The 24,124-nt window shown below is 35.0% G+C and overlaps 1 protein-coding gene across 1 annotated transcript in view; it reads right to left on the bottom strand.

The window, feature by feature from the left end:
• The window catches only part of LOC123668107, a 78,149-nt gene extending 56,415 nt beyond the window's left edge, over nt 1-21,734 (bottom strand). Inside the window, exon 1 of the mRNA XM_045601901.1 lies at nt 21,567-21,734. Within this exon, the coding sequence (XP_045457857.1) occupies nt 21,567-21,734 (168 nt within the window). The remainder of the gene's footprint in view (nt 1-21,566) is intronic.
• Between the last annotated feature and the right edge of the window lie 2,390 nt (nt 21,735-24,124).

Here is a 24,124-nt window from a genome sequence, read left to right as displayed (position 1 = left end):
TACTTAACTATTTTTTCGTCTACTTACGTTGTATTACTAGATCGTTCAATAAGTCCCGAGACTAACCTGGAAATGGCGCATATATTAAAAACTCTTTTGATTTTTAAAAAGTACTGGCTATCAATACAAGAATATGTGTCAAATTTTTAAAAATGGAACAATAAAATTATTGATTTTGAAACATTTAAGTGACGCTACGGTTGTAATTTCGATACAATGGAAAAAAACGAGTTTCGCGTGTTGATAAAACATTGTTTTTTAATGGGAAAAAATACCGTTGAAGCACAGCAATGGCTTATAAAATGTTATGCAGGATCAGCTCCCTCTAAAGTAACCATTTGTCGGTGGTATGCCGACTTCAAACGCGGTCGCATGGACACCAATGATGGGGAACGCTCAGGTCGTCCAAATGAAGCAGTGACTCAACAAAATATTAACCAAGTCCTCAAAATCGTATTGGAAGATCGGAAGGTAAAAGTGCGAGAGATAGCCGAGATAGTGAAGATTTCAGCTGGTAGTGTTTTCACTATTTTACATAAAAATTTGGCCATGAAAAAGCTTTTTTCTAAGTGGGTGCCGCGTTTGCTTACAACTAATCAAAAGGAACAACGTGTCAATGATTCAGAGCGATGTTTGGCGCTGATGAATCATAATAAAAAGGATTTTTTACGTCGGTATGTAACAATAGATGAAACCTGGATATACCATTTCACTCCGGAATCCAATCGGCAGGCAGCGGAGTGGAGAGCGGCTGGTGAAAGCCGCCCGAAGCGTCCTAAGACTCAGAAATCGGCCGGTAAGGTTATGGCATCTATATTTTGGGATGCGCATGGAATACTTTTCATCGACCACCTTGAAAAGGGGCAAAATATAAATAGTGACTATTACATGTGCTTATTGGAGCGATTGAAGTACGAAATTGCGGATAAACGGCCTCACATGAACAAAAAGAAAGCGGTGTTTCACCAGGACAACGCACCTTGTCACAAGTCCGTGAGAACGATGGCCAAAATTAACGAATTGGGCTTCGAATTGCTTCCTCATCCCCCTTGTTCGCAAGACTTGGCCTCCAGCGATTACTGGCTGTTTGCAGACCTCAAAAAAATGCTTCAGGGTAAGAAATTTGACTCAAATAGTGAAGTTATCGCAGCAAAGGAGGTTTATTTTGAAGCCAAAGACAAATCGTTCTACACACATGGGATAGAAAAGTTAGAAAAGCGTTGGAGGGACTGTATCGCTCTTGGAGGAGACTATGTTGATGAATAAAAATTAATTTTATAAAAAAGACCTTTTTTTAGTACTTAGTCTCGGGACTTATTGAACCACGTGTTACTTGTCGATGTAATTGAAGTCGGTTTCTTTTCGTTTGTGAGCAAATACAATTTTATAGATAATTGCTTGCTCTACCAGCAGCCACAACTAAAAAATTTATTATTGCTTTTGTTTTTGTAAATTAATTACTTATTAAAATTATATGGCGGCTTTAATTTTGAAAGAATCTCATCATGAGTGACGATCGGTAATTTTTTGTTCAATTTCAGGCTATTTTTTCCTTAAATCAACGCGGGTGAAACCGTAGGGTCCAGCTAATAAGTATTAATAGGATCAAGTTCTGTGATATTCATCAATTAAACGTAATTAAAACTCTTAACTTTGTGATTTTTTAATAACAAGAATAACAGTCATTTAAAGTGGTCCATTTCTATAATTAAACGGTTTTTTTTAAATTAATAAAAAAAACTAAAACATACAAATACGTTTTGTTATATATATATAGATATATATATATATATATATCTCACTCTTGTCGGTCCCTCATGTGTGAAGATCGTGGTCAGCATCAGGGTTGCATCTGGAGCGGATGATTTGCCTCCACCGGTCTCTGTCCATGGCTTCTCTAACGACCGTGTAAAACTTTGTGGCAGATGAGCTTTTGACTTGGTCTGCCCATCTCGTTGGTGAACGACCGCGCGATCTTTTGCCCTCCCTGTTCCCAACCACAATCAGCCTCTCCAGATTTTCATTGCCTCTGCGGTGCTATTGCGAAGTACGACAAAATGCGTTGTTGGCATATGGTGGACAACCTGGTTTTCATATGGAGCTGGGCCAGAATCGATGCATTAGTGGGTTTCACAGTCCAAGGTATTCTCAGCATTTGCCTCCAGCACCACATTTCGAATGCATCAATCCTTTGTCTTTCTCGGATCAGGATTGTCCATCTCTCAACTCCATACCCGACTAGAAAAAAGGTCAGGCTCAACCAGATCATGTATCTGGACCGGATCAGGATACAATGAGGCATGCCGGATCCGGCAAGCTCTATCAGGATCAGATCTGGTCCAGACAAGGATAGCCTGATGTAAAATATAATCAAGTAGGGTAAGGCATTCTGGATCAGGACCCGGTCCGGTCCAGATCAGAATAGCCTGATGTAAAATATAATCAAGTGTGGTAAGGCATACTGGATCAGGATCCGGTCCGGTCCAGATCAGGATAGCCTGATGTAAAATATAATCAAGTATGGTAAGGCATACTGGATCAGGACCCGGTCCGGTCCAGATCAGGATAGCCTGAAAGAAATTACGCGAACTGAGCCTGAATCGCGCTATTAAAGTTTTTAAGCGCACTTAGTATATATACAGTTATTAGGACAGTCTAGCAAGGAGTCCATTTCTACACAGTGGAGCAGTCGTAAGTAATAGGAAATAGTTAATTAGTAGTTAAATATTAGAAGTTAAGAAATAAAATTTAATTAATAATAATTAATTAATAACATAAAAATAAATAAAAATAATTAATATCTAAAGTAAAAACATAAATAAATAATACATTGGTAAAATAAACGGAAATAAATATCATAATAATTATGATAAGTAACATTTATAATATCGTCGTTTTTTTTTTTGTTAAACAATTTTTTCAAGAATATACATTCGTGTTTTTTAAAAGGACCGGACCGAACCGGCTGATCAGGATGAGATGAGATTTCCTGATCTGGACCTGATCAGGATGAGATAAGATTTCCTGATCGGGTCCAGACCAATCATCTGCGTTACATGCCTTATCTAATCCTGATCAGGCATGCCTGGTCCGGTCCTTCTCAGGAAGTCGAAAAACTTTCTACTCGGGTAGAGGAAGATAGGGAATACAAGGGCTCGTACCAGTCTGGTCTTGGTTCTGATACCTGATTTGTTATACTTAATATTATTATAACAACAAAAAGCTGTCAGTGTCGGACCATCCTAGCAAACCTAGACAGTTTTAATACTACTGGTCTGAAGTCAATCTATTGTAAAAAAACGCACGCCGCCGATAGTAAAACAAATATTTCATGTAGTACAAATGGCATGAGCAACTAAGAGGTCGTGGACGTTGTTAACATAATAATAAAAAATTTAACGGTTTTTAAACGAATTGTTTAACGAATGGATATAGGAACTGAGCTTTAATTATTGAAATTAAAATGTTTTTTTATACATTTCCATAATTGTCATATTTAAAACAACGTTTTGTATATATTTTGATATTACGACATTTATGATATTGACGACGCGTTGGCGCAACGCTTACAGCACTGGTTTGTGGCTTTTGCTTTGGCGATTGCGGGTTTGATGCCCGCACACGACAAACATTTGAATTGGCCAAACAGATGTTTGCCGTGGTGTGGGGTCTTGTGCAGTCCTTGTAGGTCTCCCCACCGTTCTTCGGAGAGCACGTTAAGCCGTCGCCCCCGATTGCTATCATGTACATTTGAAAGCGATCGTTACTCATAGTAGAGAATATATCCGCCAAACCGCATTGGAGCAGCGTGGTGGATTAAGCTCTGATCCTTCTCCTACATGGGGATAGAGGCCTATGCCCAGCTGTGGGAAATTACAGGCTAAAGCGATATATTTATATTTATTATTGCATAATAATGAAAACATTTGAAAAAAAAAACCTAATAATGTACCAGAGTCCAAGTATCTCCTGCCATTATCCAACAGATACATACATGTGTGTTTTTATTTATAGCTACGTTCAAATTTAGAAATTCGATACCACAGATAACGTAATTACCGATGTCGCAGAACTTATCATCTGTGACGTCAATGAGCTGCTATTTGTTTTATTTGAATGATTCTATTGAGATTATTAAGTTTAAATCTTTATTAAGTTTAAATTTTTATTTACATAAGGATATATAGAATTTATTAAAAAAACCTGTATTTATATACAATGAGTATTGACGTTCCGTTTCACAGTCGTCTTCTATAAAACACGTAACAACTATCGAGCTATAATTTTAGAGTTCTAAGTATACTTATTATATTATGAAACTATATATAACGTTGTACATACTCGTAATATATTTAAAATTTTCACGCTAAGTGAAGCTATGAACTAGATTAAGATTTATAATGTAAAATACAATAGTTTATTTTTTCTATCCTAAAATTTTAACGAAGATTGTAATCTCGACGATACAAATCAATCTCCTTCGTGTATTCTCTATCTTATGTGATATTAGCGACATCATCTGTGCCATTTTAACTTTATTGCACGAAATTGGATGCGGGTCACAGTAGTGATCCAGGAAGCCTGACTTAAAGTCTGGGTACATTTAACCTTAGTGTACCCTCTAGAAGTGGAGTTTTTACTTTGTATACATTTGTAGCGGAATCGTAATGACGTCATATTGTCGAATTAGGAATCCTCCTCCTTCTTGATGTTGGGTAAAAACGTAAAGGATAGCAAATCTACTATTTTTCAAATATTCAGGTTACGCCGAGAACCGCAGGAGACTAGTCATTAGGTACATACAAATATAACGTCTGAATAACTACAATTAATATAGGTACATATGTAAACTTGTATTTTATCGGTCCATTTGTTCTGCATTGTTTGACCAGTTTTGTTGTACTGACTTAATTAAATCGTGGGTTATTTAATAACATTAAGATCCGCTTCATCGGTTACTAATAAATCTATCTGACATATAACGGTATGTAACAGATAAAATGCAAAAGTTAATGATAAAATTTTTGGCGACCAAAATTTTGTCTTCTTATTTGTTAACGGTGTTAACAGACAACTTTAGTTACCGGCAAAAGTTAAGGTCTTCTTAGGGCTTATTTTACATCCTAATTACAAATCTCATCCGCAACTTATTTACGAGATAAACTTTATCGATGATGAAGATGATGAAACAGGTCAAAATGAAAAAGATGAACCGTAATTAAGTCATTAAATCTGTGCCCCTGTGACAAGTGATACAAGTCGAAATTTATCATTTTACAGGAAAGCAAAGACAAGCTTTAAAAATTCTTGTTCGTGAACTGAGTGGGTGAGGTTCAACAGGAATATCTTCTTTTATAAAGTAAAACATTCTTTTTCAATTTACATTTTAGTTTTCATTGGTAAATAATAAATATGTATTTTATTTACGAAAAAGTTATGAGTTATACTTTCACATTTAAATTTAATTGCTAAAATTGTAAGAAATGATCCTAGTACAGTTAAATTGACTTACACCTTTAACTTAATAAAAGATCAACAAAAGGTAAAGATATATAAGAGAGAGTTATTATTTTTATGTTATCTCTCGTCTATTCACATAATTCACCAGTTAACGAAAGTTTTAGGTTCAAAGGGATATAACTCTAGTTACATCAGCATTCATGGGAAATGTTTTGAAAAATAAATTTGAAATTAAATACCATACGCACTTAAATCACAAAGCACGAATAATCGTATTGAATTTATCCTGCTCAAAATCGTGAGCAGCTCGATTAGGGAAGATTACAGTCAAATAATAATGGATTCAAACGGTGTTATGGTTCCGGTGGTGAAAAATTATTTCAGTGTTATATAGCCAATTTATCGAGGAAGCCTATTATAATATTTAAGTACCTCTTTTTTCTTAAATTAACGAGGGTGAAACCGCGGCGCACACCTAGTATGATTACAAAGAAGCTCATAACGTAAAAAAGAAACCATCAGAAGCAAAAACTTTGCTTCAAAAATGTCTTAGTAAAAAATACATAAGTAGTACTTATAATAACAATAATCATAGTTTCTTATAAATTTACATTAAATTAAGATATCACAGCATTTTTTAAGTGAGAGCCAAGTGTATAAGAGTTAAAACTCAATGGACTAAATCAAAATCTACTAAGTAGTAAGATTACTTCGGTCAAACGCGCACAACGGCGGTCTTCTATAATTTTATATACCTACTTAGGCATATAAATTTTAGTCAAAACCGGATAGACACCTGACAGCGATCGTTACTCCTAGTTCGGAATATATCCGCCAACCCGCAATGGAGCAGCATGGTGGATTAAACTGCGACCCTTCTCCTAATCGGAGAAAGAACCCTACGCCCAGCAATGGGATATTAAAGGCTAAATCAATAACTTCAATATATGTACATAGATTTTAATAAGAAAACCTGTTTCTTGAGAGATATAAAACATATAAAATATGAGTCATACATATTATGTATGAATGTAATAATGTAAAAATCAACAACGTGTTGGTGATCATAACAACTGATTGATACGCGAGTCGCGGATTTATCCCCGCACATGAGAAACATTTGTATTGGCCATACAGATGTTTTTCGTGGTCCGGGCGTTTGTCATTGTGTTGTGTTCTGGATACAGGGTCTGTTGAGTGTGTTTTATACTACGAAGGTGGAAAACAATCGTACGGCTTATGTGATGGTAAGCGATTACTGAAGCTTATAGACGTCTGCAACACCAGAAACCTTGCGAATGCGTTGCCAACCCTACGTTTTTTTTTACGTGGGAAAAATCCATCATGGATACCCTCCAGCGCGGGGGCGCCAGAGGGTTATGTCAGACTGACTAAAAACCACCACGTGTTAGCAGTCATCCGTCTGGGTGGGGCGAGATGGGGTCGCGGTAGCATTCGCCACCTAACCTACCTACTCTATCCTACAACCCTCTGGTTTACTGGCTACCTCACACAGGAACAGAACACTGCGTGAGAGCAGTTTTATTTATCTGTGATCTTTTGTAAGATCTCGACCTTGAGGTACTTCCCCAGTCGGGCTGCTACAAACTTTGAACGAGATAATTCAAGCTGTGTGCACTACCTCAGTTATAAAACGTGTAATAAATTTATTATTTACTTAATATAATTTAAATCCATCTATAAAAACGAGGCACATTAAATTTTGGTAGTTTTATAAAAATATAAAATAAAACAGACAAATAATGTACTGATTATGTAAAAACTCAAATATTTATAGTTTTATTTTTATTACTTTTTGCCGTTTTTGTATTAAAGTAAAACATCTCGTGACCAAAATTAATTGTTGAAGTTAACTTAAATAAAATTTATAGTGAAATACCACTACATAGTATAAAACAAAGTCGCTTCCCGCTGTCTTCATGGTTGGATCTATTGTAAAACTTCGCAACGGATTTTGATGCGGTTTTCTTTAGAAAATAGTGATTCCAGAGGATGGTTTATAATAATATAAGAGAATAAAGAGATGGTTAATACGTGCATAATCCTCCTCTTTTCCCGTGGGTGTCGTAAGAGGCGACTAAGGGATAACACAGTTCCACTACCACCTTGGAACTTGAAAAGCCGATAATAATCCAACTGCTGGCTTTGAAATACACAGGCCGAAGACGGTCAGCAGCGTCTTAGGTGCGACAAATCCAGCTCTGCGGTCACCAACCCGCCTGCCCAGGGTGGTGACTATGGGCAACACACATGAGTTCACGCCATTTTTGACGCGAACTTGGGGAGGCCTATGTCCAGCAGTGGACTGCGATATGAAACGATGATGATAACGTGCATAACATAGTAGAGGAGCACTGATAGTTTTAGAGGTTTCTAATATGATGTCATAAATAAACACATTTTTGCGCATATTTATTTTATATTTAGTATCAGCATTACACCCGTGCGAAGCTGGGGCGGGTCGCTAGTAATAGTATATGAGGTTTAAGTCTTTGACCGACTTATAAAAGGGCACAGATTCATTTTCATATAACTATAGATAGATAAATAGATTTATAAATATACTAGCTGTGCCCGCGACTTCTTCCGCGTGGAATTAAAATTTTTTTTTTCAGTTTGCAGAGTTACAAAATAAATTAATCTCTAAAATAAAAGTAACCTAAGTAACTCCTTATTACATCAGCCAGTGAAAGTCCCAACAAAATCGGTCTAGCCGTTTCAGAGATTAGTCGGAACAGAAACAGACCGACAAAAATTGTAAAAAAAAAATATTTTGGTGTATACCGTGTATACATCCATATGTATTTAGTTAAAAGCGGCTATTAAACAAACAAGCACTCCAATTTTATGTGTATAGATATTTTAAATTTATTACAAAAATATTAGGTATAGATGTTGGCTATTGCAATGTGCTGTATAAATAAAAAACAAATTCTATAGTTCGGTGGTAAAAATCTACGTATTTGTATTAACTCAACTTTGGCTGGTTATAAGTTAATTTTTTTTACATGTTAGAGTCAAAAAATCTACCTTGACTCCTGCCTTGATTCCTGTTACTCCGTCCGTTAGCGTCTTGGCTCCCTGAGTCCTCCATTTGCCATGAAAATTCCATTTTAACAATACAATAAACTCATTTCTCTCAACCTCCTTTACGTTGCGTCCAGGGCGAAATCGGGAGACATAATTAAAAAAAAGTTTTTTTTTTTTAATTTTAATTGACACTCGAACTGTCCACAAACACACTCCTGTTAGAACAAATGTCAGAGAACTGTCAAATATATTATTAAAAAATATAAAACCCCTTTTTCTTGGTTTAAAAAAAGAAGAATAGTTATTTTATACGTCCGTTTATAGTTTAAACCTGGAAGGCACTGACGGTGTATCATCGCTACCACCCTTGCGTGAAAGAGTCAGCAAGCGTGACGATCCGTGCGCTAGAGAGAGACGGATATATTTGTCGTTTTATGGTTTTCACGAAAAACATTGGCGGTTTGGAGGGAAATATTGACCAATGAGGTGATCACGCCCCTTATATATTTAGCTTTAGTAAACATGAATTTGCGTTTATATGTATAAGTGTAAAATCGAAGATGCTTTGTTCAAAAGAACAGTTTAGCTATGTATTTAACTTTTCCTTATAAACGTGTTTTTGGAGACAAATAACTGACCAAATTTTGGCACTCAGATCTTGAAGCTGTACGTTTTAAAATTTCATAGATTGATTCAGCTTGTATCATTCCACTCCTGCTGCCGGCAGGCATAGGCCTCTTTCTCCATGTAGGTGAAGGGTCATCCATTATCTAAAGAAGTTAAATTTGGAAAAAAATCTAGTCATACAGATCAAGCTATAAATACAATTGATAAAAAAAAAACTTCCACCGACTAAAATTTTACCGATCACTTTTCTTTTACGGAATTTACCGCGATTGTCATTTTGAAATTCCCGATATATGCGCGACATTGCAGACGGCACGGTCACGGGTGACCAAGCATAGAAATGTAAATACATCGCAAATAATAAGGTTAAAGTTCCACGGTATGGCCGTTCTGAAATTTCGAACAAGGTAGTCCCTGATGTGCCCTAACTCAAAGGAAACCAGAAACTTCGTAACCAGTCAATATCAGCTGGTCCGTACGCTTGTTTTTCACTCTAGTACTAAAAATAATTGTTTGTTCTTAAACAAAAAAAAAAAAAAAGACTTCAATTACAAATTTATTAGGATAGAGATATAACTCAAAAAGTATTCGACACGACAAGCACTAGCTTTCGAAAAGAATCATCAATATCGGTACACCCAGTAAAATGTTGTGAGGAACTTCCTCCTTTTTTGAAGTCGATTAAAATAGGAAAAAAGCAGTCACTTGCTGTGACCACTATTCCAACACATCCTCAAACTCTATTAAAATTAAACAACTTTATAAAAATAGCGACAAAAAAAAACAACTGCTTGACCATAACAAATCGAGCACCTTGCGACCATGTGCTGTACCGTTTCCGATGCAATGACGCGTGTAATGTAATCGCAGTTCGTCAGGTGGCGATCGGTTCGATCATGTGTGACGTTAGGGTCGGTGCACCTGGATTCGAATTGGGCTACCCAAACATACACACATAGATGCTAAAAACTGTTATTATTATAATAATGTGACTATATACATATATTATAATAATGTGACTATATGTATATTTATACGGAGGTAAAACACAGGCGGATATATATCTTGATCAAAATCTGGTACAACCCATCTGGTCAAGAACCGCAATCTTACAGAAGATCACATCTAAATAATACTGCTTACGACCTTATATCTAATTACGATTTTTAAAATGACGATTCAAAAGTGCTTTAAAGCTTACTTGAAGTAATTTTTATTTTGATCTTGAATAGGAGGCGAAAGGTTCAAAAATTTATTTAGTTTATACACAAATAGCCTCTCTATAGATAAAGCTACGTTACTTTAAGCATTGCATGTACATTACCATAATCATATACACCAAGTGGTTCAAATGAAAATCTTAGCAGAAGTCAGTACGTACGGACTTAGTTTAAAAGTAATTCAATTGCATGTCATCTAAAAAATATATTCGAAAACTTTGGATTCATAGTTGGATATTTTTGAAAATCATCAATCACTCCTACTTACTTATTTCTTTTGCAAGATACTTTTGAAATATGAGCCATCACTTTCATAGTATAATTGTGTTTGCTTGCAAACAAAAAAAAAAACCGACTTCAATTACATCGACAAGTAAGTAATACAACGTAGGTAGACGAAAAAAAATCAACAAATGCACTAGTCGTCACAACAATTTTTGAGGGTTTCCCTCGATTTTTCTTTGGGATTCCATCACCAGATCCTGGTTTTCTTATTGTGGCACCACACTTGGGATATTTCCTTTGCAACAAAAAAAGAATTATCCTGTCCCTATGTATGCTCAGATCCCTATGTATGCTTAGATCTTTAAAACTATGCAGCGGATTTTGATGGGGTTTATTAGGATAGGGTGATTCAATATGTATAATATATGCATAATATAGTAGAGAAACACTAATAATTTTAGGGGTTTCTAATGTGATGTCGTAAATAAACACATTTTTTGCGCTCACATTGCAAACGCTGACTGAACCCTACGAGATGGATCAAAATAATGTACTACAGTATTGTACACCTTAAAAAGATCTACAAAAAAGTCCGCGCTGATATGTCTATCTCTTAGGGAAAACTGACAATAACCATTTTTTATCCTTTACTTTTTATGAGAAATAATGGCTGGCGAAGCGATTTTAATCAATACAGCACTAATTCTTATCCAATTAAGTACCTTAAATATATTGTGCATTTAATAAAGATCAATATGGCTTTTTACAGCATATAATTTAAATGAATATTTTCGAAGATATTACAGATTTAAAATGCAGGGACATAACGGTTGCGGTGGTACCGGTCGGGGAACCGGCGGCGGCGCGTGCCTAAATAAATAGTAATAAAAACAATACCTAGCGCATCGAAGGCCGCGCTTCGCCCACCACACCGACTTTGTCCTAAGCCGAGGTGCGATCTCGTTAGGAGACACCCTTAGGAAGTCAGATTTCAATTGAATTTAAATGGAACCATATGACACGCAGCACCTTTTAATAAAAAAAAAAATCGTCGAAACAAATCGGTCCGACCAGTCAAAACTTCTGTAGTAACATACATAAAAAAAATTGAGAACCTCTTCCTTTTTTGGAAAGTCGGTTAAAAGCTGTGAACGTTGTATATAAAGACATTCTGTATTATGAGAGAAAGTCTAGCATATTTAGTATTAGCATTGCACCCGTGCGAAGCCGGGGCGGATAGCTAGTAATGTATAAAATAGTACTTACCTACTTATTGGTACTTACCTATATTTCTCATATTTTTCATAGTACTTACCTAGTAATTGTTGATAGTTGAAGTTGATTTATAGGATTTGAGGAGTACGAAAAAAAAAACAAAAGAAAAAATATTTGTACAACGTAATCTGTATTAGTATTATTTGTCTTTATTGGTCTTATCCTGTCCTGTGTATCTGTTTTACTTAGTTTGCAATAAAGATTAATTTTATTGTAGCTACGTTTCGAGATTTACGTTCGAGCCGAACTACTGATTATAGATACCAACGGAGCTAATCACAGAAAAAGACAACATTGATGGACTAAGTATTACTAGTAACTCGCGCTCTAGGTAGCAACATAGACACATTAGGAGATGCAATAAATTTCCTAGGTACCTTGCTAGTCCCGAGAATTTTACAATATGATCTAGTGGTCGAGTACGTACCTTGGTACTTATACCAAGTATAGCATGGTATTATGAAGATATTCCTATGCTTCATTTAGTCTCAAAGAGTGTCAAATGTAACGGAAGTACCTAGTGGGACCGGTCCTCTAAAATCCCGAAAATTCATCCGGATCGATGAGATTTTCCTGATCAGGTCCAGACAAATCTTCTGCGCTACATACCTCATCCGGTCCAGATCGGGCATGCTCGGTCCGGTCCTTCTAAGGAACACAAAATAAATCTACTCTGTTAGTTACGCAATATTATTATCATTTCAATTATTGATGTTAAATTTTATAACTAAATATCTCAATAACAAAGTAAAAATACAATTAAATATGAAAGTGGCTAAACTTTAATCACAATGAAAACAATAATTACACTAAACGATTGTTTCTATTCGCCCCTAACAGTCAAACGTGACGTGGGAACTGCGATGGGACGCTAATTCGTGATGCAGGTGCGTTTAGGGTCCTTTGACATGGATAACCTTTGAGGTCAGGTTAAATTAAGTTAAAAGTGAAACAGAAAAAAAAACTTACACATTTACACTTAGACACTGTTATATGTCAGATGACTATCCGAAACTGTATCACCGAGCCGTAAAATTTGCCCTATACGATGAAGTTGTTACTAATGAAGTACGATAAGACTTCATCGAATCTTCTTTTGCTTGGCATTAATATTAAATATAGAACTTCGAACGTTAAAATATAGAACTTCGAATGTAAATATGCCAACACAAACCCAATAAGAGTTTAATGGCATTGTTACTGTTGAAATAAAAATATGTATGTATAAATAAATAAAATAAATAAAATAAAATTAAGGTAGAACACAGCAGGAAATATCGTGCTATGTAGTAGTGTTGTGTTCCTGTATTATTAAGGTAACTTCTAGTGAGAGGAGAAGCATCTTGTTCACAGTTTATAGCAGCCCCACTGGGGCAAGTACTTCAACATTACAGAAGGTCTAATAAAATTATTCTCAAGTAGTGTTCTGTTCCTGTGTGAGTAAGATAGCCAGAAATCTAGAAGATAGTCGGGAGTAGGGTCGGCAACGCATCCGCAATGCTTCTGATGTTGGAGGCGTCCATAGGCTACGGTAGTCACTTACCATCAGGCGGATCGTACGCCTGTTTACTGTCACGATGTCTAGCCACCGCTTTCTCGATCGTCCAGAAGCTCTAGTTCTAGATGTTAAAAATGATTTTGTAATGGATCAAATTAAGATAGAAGAACACTATATATCACTGGTTTCCTTCTAATATAGTCGACTAAATATAATACCTTCCATTCTAAAATTTCTCTAATAGCTAGCCTCAAAAATCAACCACTAATTTTACGATTCAGCCCGTAAAATCCCACTTCTGGGCATAGGTATCTTTCTCTTACAATACACGGCTAGGATAGCTAATTTTAGTTGCTAAAAATACAAATTTTGACACAAATTTCATTCAAATTGTGCGATTCATTAAAAATATCTTATTACCGTTATAAAATAAAATATAATAATTCGCAAAACAATTATTTATTTATTCCCTAACCGTATTTTTAATGTCCTATACCAAAAGTTCTCTGGAAGAGATCAGCCTTATAGTGATAAGACCGCCTTTGTTCATCTTTCTTTTTACGTAATTATTTTTATTTGTTTTAAATTTTTTTAATGGTATACATAAAAAAAGTAATTATTATCAATATTATACATTAATTATTAATTATTAAGATCAACTAAACAATAAAAACAAGTTAACTACTAACTCCCCTTTGTAATATCAAAATTTCTAACAGTCACATTAATTACAAAACCGTTTATAATGATATCGGTCGGTCGCACGACCTTCTCTAATGCGTGTTTCCTTTACATTACTAAGCTTACAATTAATTACTTTAAAATATTGAATTTTGCTCTTATTATCCATAGCAGTCAATAGTAGTTTATAGCTAGTAGTTATCTAGAAAATAAGCTTCAGATTCGATATTATGTTTAGTGTGCATAATATTCTCGCTTGCTTCAGCCTATCACGGTCCACAGCTGGACATAGGAATTATCCAAAACTCACCGGCGATTTTACTAGATTATCGGTCTGATGGGAGGGCGCCCCACACTGCTCAATATTCTATTGTTATAGTTTTTTTTACAGGTTGTTGATAAAATTATCTGGCACATAAGTTACTGATATGTTTATCAGGAGGAGGTGTGAGGATGGTGGAGGTAACGCGCTTAGTACCTTTGACCTGAAGTAACAACTACGATATCTTATCCAACAGATGATGCAGGACATCGATGCGAACTGTCAAATGCGTGCAGTTGAAATAATCTTTGCGTTATGTAAATTTTTTCAATTTTCTTAAAATTTCATTCCAATAAAAAGTAAGTATCAGAAAACTTAAAACAAAAATTAACTAAATTCTTCAAGGCGTTCTCAAGTTATATATGAACTTATCTATAAAATTTAAAATAGTAATAATAATATAGATATTAATTAAATTTCCAATCAGTTAAAAGCTTCATAGCTGAGTTAGAGTGAGATAGCTAAATTTCCTCATATGTCCTCAGCTCAACATTAGCATCAACCGATCATCGAACCAACAATCCGTTGCCATAGCCGATCTCGTGACTGAAATGACGTTCTCGCCCTCGACGATGTCAAATATTGATTACGAAATTTGCATTTAATATCCAAAATTACTGAGCTTTCGTTGTCTGAAAACTGAATTTAATTATGAGTTGTAAATCTCGCTACAATTAAAATGACTGACTTTCGACTTGCACGAATTGTTCGTACCAGTGTTGTAATTACGTTAATTTATTTATACGGCTTATTGTTATAACAATTTTAATTAATTTATTTATTTATTTATTTCATTTGGACGAACAGTAGTTGCTACATTACAATTTTCACATAAAAACTATAGGTACTACAATTTAGCTTAAATGCGCAACATTTTAAGTTGTCACAACATGCACAAAAAGAGATGTAACACTAGTAATTTTTGTGGTTGGCTTACGAAATAGTTTACTATTACGAATGAAAAAGCCTAACATTTTAGAAGCTTTACTAATTATTTAATTTATGTGAGGTAAAATTATATAATTTATATGTATAATGATATTAATTTGTCTTTTATTTGCGTTCGTAATAATTGTTTGCTCGCAAACGAAAAAAAAACCGACTTCAATTACATAGCCAAGTATTACAACGTAAGTTGACGAAAAGACAAAATCGCTGTGTGGCTATGGTAGTAAAGAATACAGTCACCCCCTCTTCCCGTGGATGTCGTAAGAGGCGACTAAGGGATAACACAGTTCCACTACCACCTTGGAACTTAAAAAGCCAACCGATGACGGGATAGCTATCCAACTGCTGGCTTTGAAATAGATAGGCCGAAGACGGGCAGCAGCGTGGTGACTATGGGCAACACACATGAGTATCCCAATTAAGAACTATAATTTTTAGAGCCTATATAAACAAGGTATATTATCTTCAGACAGAAACTTATGCAAATTGCAATCTTGATTTAAAAATACATAATGAAAAGTACATAGCAATATCTATAATAAAGATGCTTGAGTGGATACCTAATTAGAACTACGAAACACGAAAAAAATCATACAAGTCTTATGCTGGTTGACTTTATAAAGATATTATGTATATTTATACTAGCTAACTCCGCAAACGGTGTTTTGCAATATATGTTATTAACCCCCTTAACCCTACAATTATAACTTACATACATACATATACTCACGCCTCTTTCCCGTAGGGGTAGGCAGAGACCACTTCTTTCCACTTGCTACGATCCTTACATACTTGTTTCGCTTCATCCACTTTCATTATTCCCTTCATACATGCTCGTCGGTTTAGGGTACTCTTGACCTGGCCTTTTTTCAAGACGTCCCGAACGAGACGAATTATAACTTAGGGGTATGAAAAATAGACGTTGGCCGATTCTCAGACCTACACGATATGCGCACAAAATTTCATGAAAATTGGTCCAGCCGTTTCGGAGGAGTATCGTAACTAATATTGTCACACGAGAATTTTATATAAAAGATATATATTAAATTGTTTCATTAAAGTGACTGTTACCGGTGGGGGGATCACATTAACTATGATAAAGTACTGACATGATGATGAGATTTTATTTTATATACACAATGTAAAAAGCATGGAGTGAATTTGTATAAACATAATCGATTTGTGCAATTAGCGCAATTAATTTAAGTTTTATTCAGTTGTATGTAAAATTGTAACAATCGTTGATTTAACAAATAAATAAATACTGAAAAAATAGTCTATGCCTTGTCACATAGAATAAAACAAAGTCGCTTTCTCTGTCCCTATGTATGCTTAAATCTTTAAAACTACGCAACGGATCTTAATGCGGTTTTTTTAAATAGATATAATGATTAAAGAGGAAGGTTTATATGTATAATACATCATTACAGCCTATACAGTCCACTGCTGGACATAGGCCTCCACAAGTTTACGCCAAAAATAACGTGAACTCATGTGTTTTGCCCATAGTCACCACGCTGGGCAGGCGGGTTGGTGACCGCAGTACTGGCTTTGTCGCACCGAAAACGCTGCTGCCCGTCTTCAGCCTGTGTATTTCAAAGCCAGCAGTTGGATGGTTATCCCGCCATCGGTCGGCTTCTTAAGTTCCAAGGTGGTTGTGGAACTGTGTTATCCCTTAGTCGCCTCTTACGACACCCACGGGAAGAGAGGGGGTGGCTAAATTCTTTAGTGCCGTAGCCACACAGCACTGTATAATACATGGGTAATAAAATAGTGGAACATTGATAGTTTTTGCAACCGTGCGAAGCCGGGGCGGGTCGCTAGTAAGATAATAAAAATTGCTTACAAAGCCTACTTTATCAAGATTATAACTAATTCATTTTAATGGACAAATCAGCGAGCCGAAATCTAACCTTACGCAGTTCGTAAGTTATTATTCGAGCCATTGACGCAGGTTTAAAGTCATTTAGTCATTTAAATAGCTCAGACAAAAGCAAAGTGCTAAATATATTGAGGGAATTCCAAGAAATAATTTCGTCCATAATTCTTGTTATATCGCCTACCTTATTCAAGAAAAACATCTTTACGCACGCTTAACTTTGGGGAGTAAGCTGGTGAATGCGTGACGAGAGCGTTACGAAAAGTGTGATCGGGTGAGGCAAACGGAGCAAGAGAGAGGTGCGAGCACCAATTTTCTTTTGCTCTTTCTCTCATAGCCAGTTACGTTTCGTATATCTAAGACACAGTGTGGGCCTATCGCTAAAGAAGTTTTACTTCAGTCGTGTGGTCTAAAGAACACTCGTTTTTTTAATCTTTAGATTTAAATTTTATATGTTTAGTTTTAATAATCAATTTGAACTACGTTCTATGTTTTTTCACTACCTAGATATAATTTTGACGACAGTCGTAAACAGTTAATGTCAAAGACCTAGGGTGAGTATAATCAAAGATAGTTAAATTATTTATACTAGTCATTTGAGAACAAGATTTGAAGCTAACGTTAACATTCTGAACGTATTGCGTAGCATTTTATACCAATCAACCGTTTGTAAGAAATAAAAAGGTTTCGGGTTCGATCCCTGCACACGACAAAAGTTTGTATTGACCATACAGATGTTTGCCGTGGTCTGGGTGTTTGTGCAGTCCTTGTGGATCTCGCTACTGTGCCTCGGAGAGCACGTTAAGCTGTCGGTCCCGGCCTGTTCTCCTGTACACCAGATAGCGTTTGTTACTCATAGTAGGGAATATACCGCATTGGAGTAATATGGTGGATTAAGCTCTGATCCGTCTCCTACATGGGGAAAGAGGCTTATGGCCAGAAGTGGGATATTACAGGCAGAAGCGTAAAAATAAAATGTGTCTCAATTCCGCTCTATTTTTTTAAGCTACAGCTTACAGCTAGCTAAATAATTACTAACATAATAATCACCTTCGTGACGAAATAAATTAATTCTCTTATATTATTAAAACAAAACTTAACAAAAAAAAAACTTTCAACATAAAAACGAAAGGCTACCAACAAACTGCAGCATCACGCAGTTTCAAAACCACACCATTACTTTCAAGGCTACAACATTACAACTATAGATACACATAAATATCATTTATTGATCAAACAACCTGTATATAAATGGGGGGGTGGGGCCTCCTTCTAGTAGGGGTTGAAACGACCAATCACGTGACTCGGTTTCTAAATGAGAACGCGTGCCGATGCGTTACACGAAATAAATGTCAAAGTATATTGTCAAAACATTTATATACAGGCTGCTGTGATTCGCGTCATTATGGCGCTATAATGATAGCATCAAGGTAATAGATTTCATTACATTCTATTATTGTATTAACAACTAGCTGCATCCGCGACTTCGTCCGCGTGAAATTTAATAATAAAGATATTGTTCAAATCGCAGAGTTATAAAATAAATAAATTTCTAGAATCAAAGTAGACTAAGTTACTCCTTATTACATCTGCCAGTGAAAGTCCCATCAAAATCGGTCCAGCCGTTTCAGAGATTAGCCGGAACAAACAGACAGACAAAAATTGTAAAAAAATGCTATTTTGGTATATGTACTATTGTATACATCCATATGCATTTAGTAAAAAGCGGTTATTTTAATATCTATTACAAACAGACACTCCAATTTTATTTATTTGTATAGATAGTAGACCTGGGGTTTTGTACACCATGATTGTTATCTATATCATACACAAAACTAGCAGACTTGGGTTTTTTAATGTTATTTTGACTAAAAGACCTTGAGGATCCGCTAAGCCGTATTGGAGCAGCGTGGCGGATTAAGCTCTAATCCTTCTCCTACATGGGGTAAGAGGCCTATGCCCAGCAGTGGGATAGTACAGGCTGAAGTATGATCTTGTATAAAAAGCCGGTTATTTACGATACGAATACAAGGATTTATAAATGAATAGACATTTTAAACAATTCGTAAATGAACAAAAAACCTCACAGCTATGTAGGTATTTATAAACTTATTCAAATTGTTGATAGCTAAGCTAATTTGTTTAAGCTTTCCGAAACTATTTTTATGATTATTTAAATATTACCGAATAGAATATAACAGAAATATTTTTGTACATATTTCCAACAAAAACTAAATAAATAAATTAGTCAAATATTTAACCTTCCTTGTACCCAAAGTTGATGTAAAATTAAACAAATCAAAGGTTATGGGAAATTTTTTATCATTCTTTTTAATTGTATTTTATTAATATTAGAACTATTTATAATATAATAATAAAAATGAAAACAATCATCCTCTACATTGGTAGTGTATTCGGTCGCGTGCAGACCGCTAACCGCTCGTACGCAGTTCACATATAAACACTTTAGGGAATCGAACACAGGTACTTTGACAAAGTTATGTTATAAAAATGATAAATATTGTGTGTTATTTATTTTTGTATACATAAAAACACTAGGTCATAACTATCAGGATATTACGTTTTTTGGCATGCCAACAGTTGTTGTTGAGATTTATAATTACAACTAGCTGACCCGGCAAACGCTGTCTTGCCGGTAAACGCTATTAAAAATAGGGATGGTGGTAGAAGGGTGAACATTTAGGGTTGTATGTATTTTTCAATGCCAAATTAGAATAAAATAAAATAAAAAAAATTGACAAAAACAAAATAAAAAAAAGTTGATGGGTGGATCACCATTATTATTTAGGGGTATTAAAAATACATGTTGCCCGATTCTCACATTTACCCGATATGCACACAAAATTTCATAAAAATCGGTCCAGCTGTTTCGGAGGAGTATTGTAACTAACATTATACAACGTAGGTCGATGAAAAAAGCGTCAAGTAAAAACGCATTCGAATTGAGAACCTCCTCCTTTTTGGAAGTCGGTTAAAAAAAAGAAACAAGTAAAAATCATATTTACGAAGAAAGTTGGCAAGGGCAAACTTACGAGAGGCGAGATCTCTACCAGTCTACCCATGGTGATGAGAATTTCTGTTATCGCGGGGCACAGAATTGCAAGAGTGATTAATAATAATGATTATAAATCTATAAACTTATTCAGAATTAATAATATAAAATACATGTATACTTGACTACATACACACTTACATGAACATGTACATACATACATAAAGTAGAAACATCGTGACACGAGAATTTTATATATTTTTAAATATAAATAAATGAATAAGTACCTACAACATATACACACGGTCGTCTGTTCCTAAGGTAAGCAACTTAATGCTTGTGTTATAGGTAACAGCCGGCTGATATAGTCAAATATTTTTTTTACAGAAATCTAATTGACCGATTCTCACGAAATTTTGTGTGCATATTGGGTAAGTCTGAAAATCGAAGAACATTTATTTTTCATCCGCCTAAATGTTAAGGGTAGTCCATACCTATTTTTTTTTAATTTTTAGATAATTTTTTTATTCTTTATTTTATTATGATTTGGCGTTGAAAAATACATACAACCCTAAATTTTCACTCTTCTACCACTAACCCTGTTTTTAAATAGCGTTTAGCGGCAAGACAACGTTTGCCGAGTCAGCTAGTATTACATACATAAATACAAATATTACACCCAGAATCAGGCGGGAATCGAGCCCGCAACCCGCGGAACAGACAGCAGGGCCACTACAAACTGCGCCAACGAGCCAGTCTAGAGTAGATATATTATAAGAAGACTAGAGGATCAAAACTTTTATAACGTGTAGCTTTATTCTTGAGAGATACCGCAGGATCACTAACGGTAAAGTGAATGTTTATTATTTCAACAGTTATAAAAATATGTTTTAGAAAACTGTCTGCAGATAAGAAACGTGTTTTCATCCGTTCTTCAATATTTTATAATATATAATAATAATTTTATTTCAGACAAAGTCCATACACTCAAACAGCAGTATACAAAAATAATTAATGAAGAAACAGAGAAAAAATAAACATAGGAAAATAATAAAACATAGGATATTTATATCAAAATTCCTTTTTTTACTTAACGCAGCATCTAGCGAATCTACGGGCTATCATATTCCCTCGGCCCGCCGGAGTCCTACGCTCACGTTCCAGATTCTCGTCATCGGTCGAAATGTCCGTCACGTGCCCTAGATACCTAAAACTGTTTACCCGCTGCAGCTCACACCGTACAACGTAATTAGAGGAACACAGACTGACACGTATACACTAGATTTAGTTTTTTTAGTGTTATACGTAAGTCCATGCTCCAGCGCATATGATACACAAACATTCAACAACCTGCGAATGGCACCCACCGTTGGTCCCAGCAACTCCATATCGTCCGCGTAACTAATATTATTGACACATACGTTGTCGATATAACAACCACTATGAGTGCTGCTGAGCTCACCGATAAGTTCATTTATGTACAGGTTGAGTAGCAAAGGAGAGGTCGGTCCACCTTGCCTGACGCCGCACTCCATACCGTATTTTATGACATGAATATATATTTTTTATATGCTAAGGAATAACTTCCCTTCTAGACGGTGTACTAATTTGAAAAATATTAGTATAGGTTTTTTTTTGTATTATTACTGTGAAAACCGTATTAAATTTTAACGTAGCAGGTTTCACATACGACACCGGAACAAACATACAGATTAATATTCAATGTAAAAGTAATAGTTTTAGCACCAATAAGTCTTATACTAATTCATATAAACAGTTTTTTCAAAATATAAATTTTTCATATACAGACATCGCCTGGTTAAAACTTTACTACATGAACAGATAATACAATCTGACATTATAACAAAAAGTATGTCTGTTCAATTGACCACATGTATCACGTACATTATCCAAATGAAACATTTAAAAACAAATAATTTAAATTATTTTAATTGGTTATCGTAGCTTATAGACGCCGGCAACACCTGAACCATCACAAGCGCGTTGCCGAAATCGACAACACCTGGCGTCAACACAGCTTATCTATAGAAACTCTTTCTACTTCTCACAGGAACACAACATTATTTAGTGGTGATCTTCCGTACCACTGAGGACTCTTTCCCAGTCGAGCTACCCCAATCTTGAGCAAGATATTTTCCACTATACCCCACCTCAATGAACACATACAGCAATATAAATCACATTCATACACACATCCCTACATATATCCGTGAACTCGGAAATCTATTTGTATGGAAAAAAATGAACGTGTATGAACACGTGAAAATATTTTGCATTGTGCTAGGAGACCTTGAAACAACCTTCAATTACTTGACTACGGTAACTGCGGACTTAGCGATGCGAATGAAAAATATTTAATACTATTTTATTTTTATTATAACTACGAACAAAAAAACTGCTCTTAGATTTTTTTTTTTGTATAAAAAATTGTTTATTAATCGATAAAGGTTATGAAGGTAAAGTGAATCGTGCATTTTCCGTTTTTTTTTTTTTTAATATTAATTTTTTAAGTTTTTTATGATAACCGTTCAGGAGTAGTGGTGCGTAATGTCTAGATATAGATCGGCGGCCGCGAGTTAAATTCTCGCTCGGGGAAGTTATTTTACTTGTTACTTGTACAAATATGTATTTTTAGTCTGGGTTGACGTGTATGGAGTATGAAATCTTTGTCGATTAATGGGGCGGCGGATGGTGAATCAATGAATCAATCAAGTATTTTTTGTACTAGTTTTGTGTCAGTAGTTTATTACTAATTTTTGATATTTAAATAAAAGAATTAAAATATATTTTCTATTTTCATCTCAGAATTACTGGCCTATGTTAGTATGTTATAGTGCATATGAGATTTTTCAGTTTTAATCAAATAAATATTTTTCTTTAATAAATATGTAGTCCTGTTGGTGAGTAAGGTGACGAGAGCTCCTGGGAGGAATTGGGGATGGAGTAGGCAACGCGCTTGCGATGCTTCTTGTGTTGCAGACGTCTATAAGCTACGGTAATCGCTTACTATCAGGTGAGCCGTACGCTTGTTTCCGACCTAGTTGTATATTTAAAAAAAAAAATAGAAAAACTTTATCATCACATCATCAAATATTCTTAAATATATTTTATATAACCAATCTAAAATTTTAAGCTAAGAAAAAGAGGCATCGTAACAAAATCATTTCTTGTACAGTACACAATTTATTATCAACAATAATTATATGACATTTAATGCATATTTTTCATCGATATTATTTTTAAACACAAAAAGCATCGAACCTTGACCTTGTTAAACTAACGAATCGCTTGAACAAGTCGGGTTACATTAAAAATAAACAACATCTACATCAAAATAATATTTACGTCAAGTCTAAAGTTTAAGTGTTCTCATTTGTAGAAGAGTATTGTATTCACAAAAAAAAGTTTTTGTGATTATACGTTCATGAATACCAGTTTCATGTATTTTGGGGGGTATAGGGGACAAAGGTGGCTCGCATTAGTAAATTTTTAGTAAAGTGCGTGTGTCAACTTCGATATGTACTGAAAATTAATCCTTAAAAACCATTAACGTAATAATTATAAAATAGTGGTCGCCCAGACGTCGAAATTCGACCCTAATTAAACATTTAAATAAAATAAAACCATAAAATAATGAAAATAGAGAACCTTTTTAAAAATTTTAAATTGACTCTGCTAACGTCTGTACAATCAACAAAAGCGTATATATAATATGCGTGTGTATGTCAAATACATGGTAGCACTTATGTGTAATGTTTTTTTTTTTGATTTAATATGTTTTTGTGCATAATTGTAAAATGATTGGCTTATATGCGTTTGAGGTGATGTTTTGCTATGACGTTGTCATGTTAAACTATCGTCCGTAAGCCGTTCATCGATTTAATAGACGTTGTCACGTCAAAAA

This window comes from Melitaea cinxia, chromosome 30 (genome assembly GCF_905220565.1).
Source record: "Melitaea cinxia chromosome 30, ilMelCinx1.1, whole genome shotgun sequence".
Lineage (NCBI taxonomy): Eukaryota > Metazoa > Arthropoda > Insecta > Lepidoptera > Nymphalidae > Melitaea > Melitaea cinxia.
The sequence above is the reverse complement of the archived record's forward strand: the minus strand, read 5'-3'. Positions and strand labels throughout refer to the sequence as shown.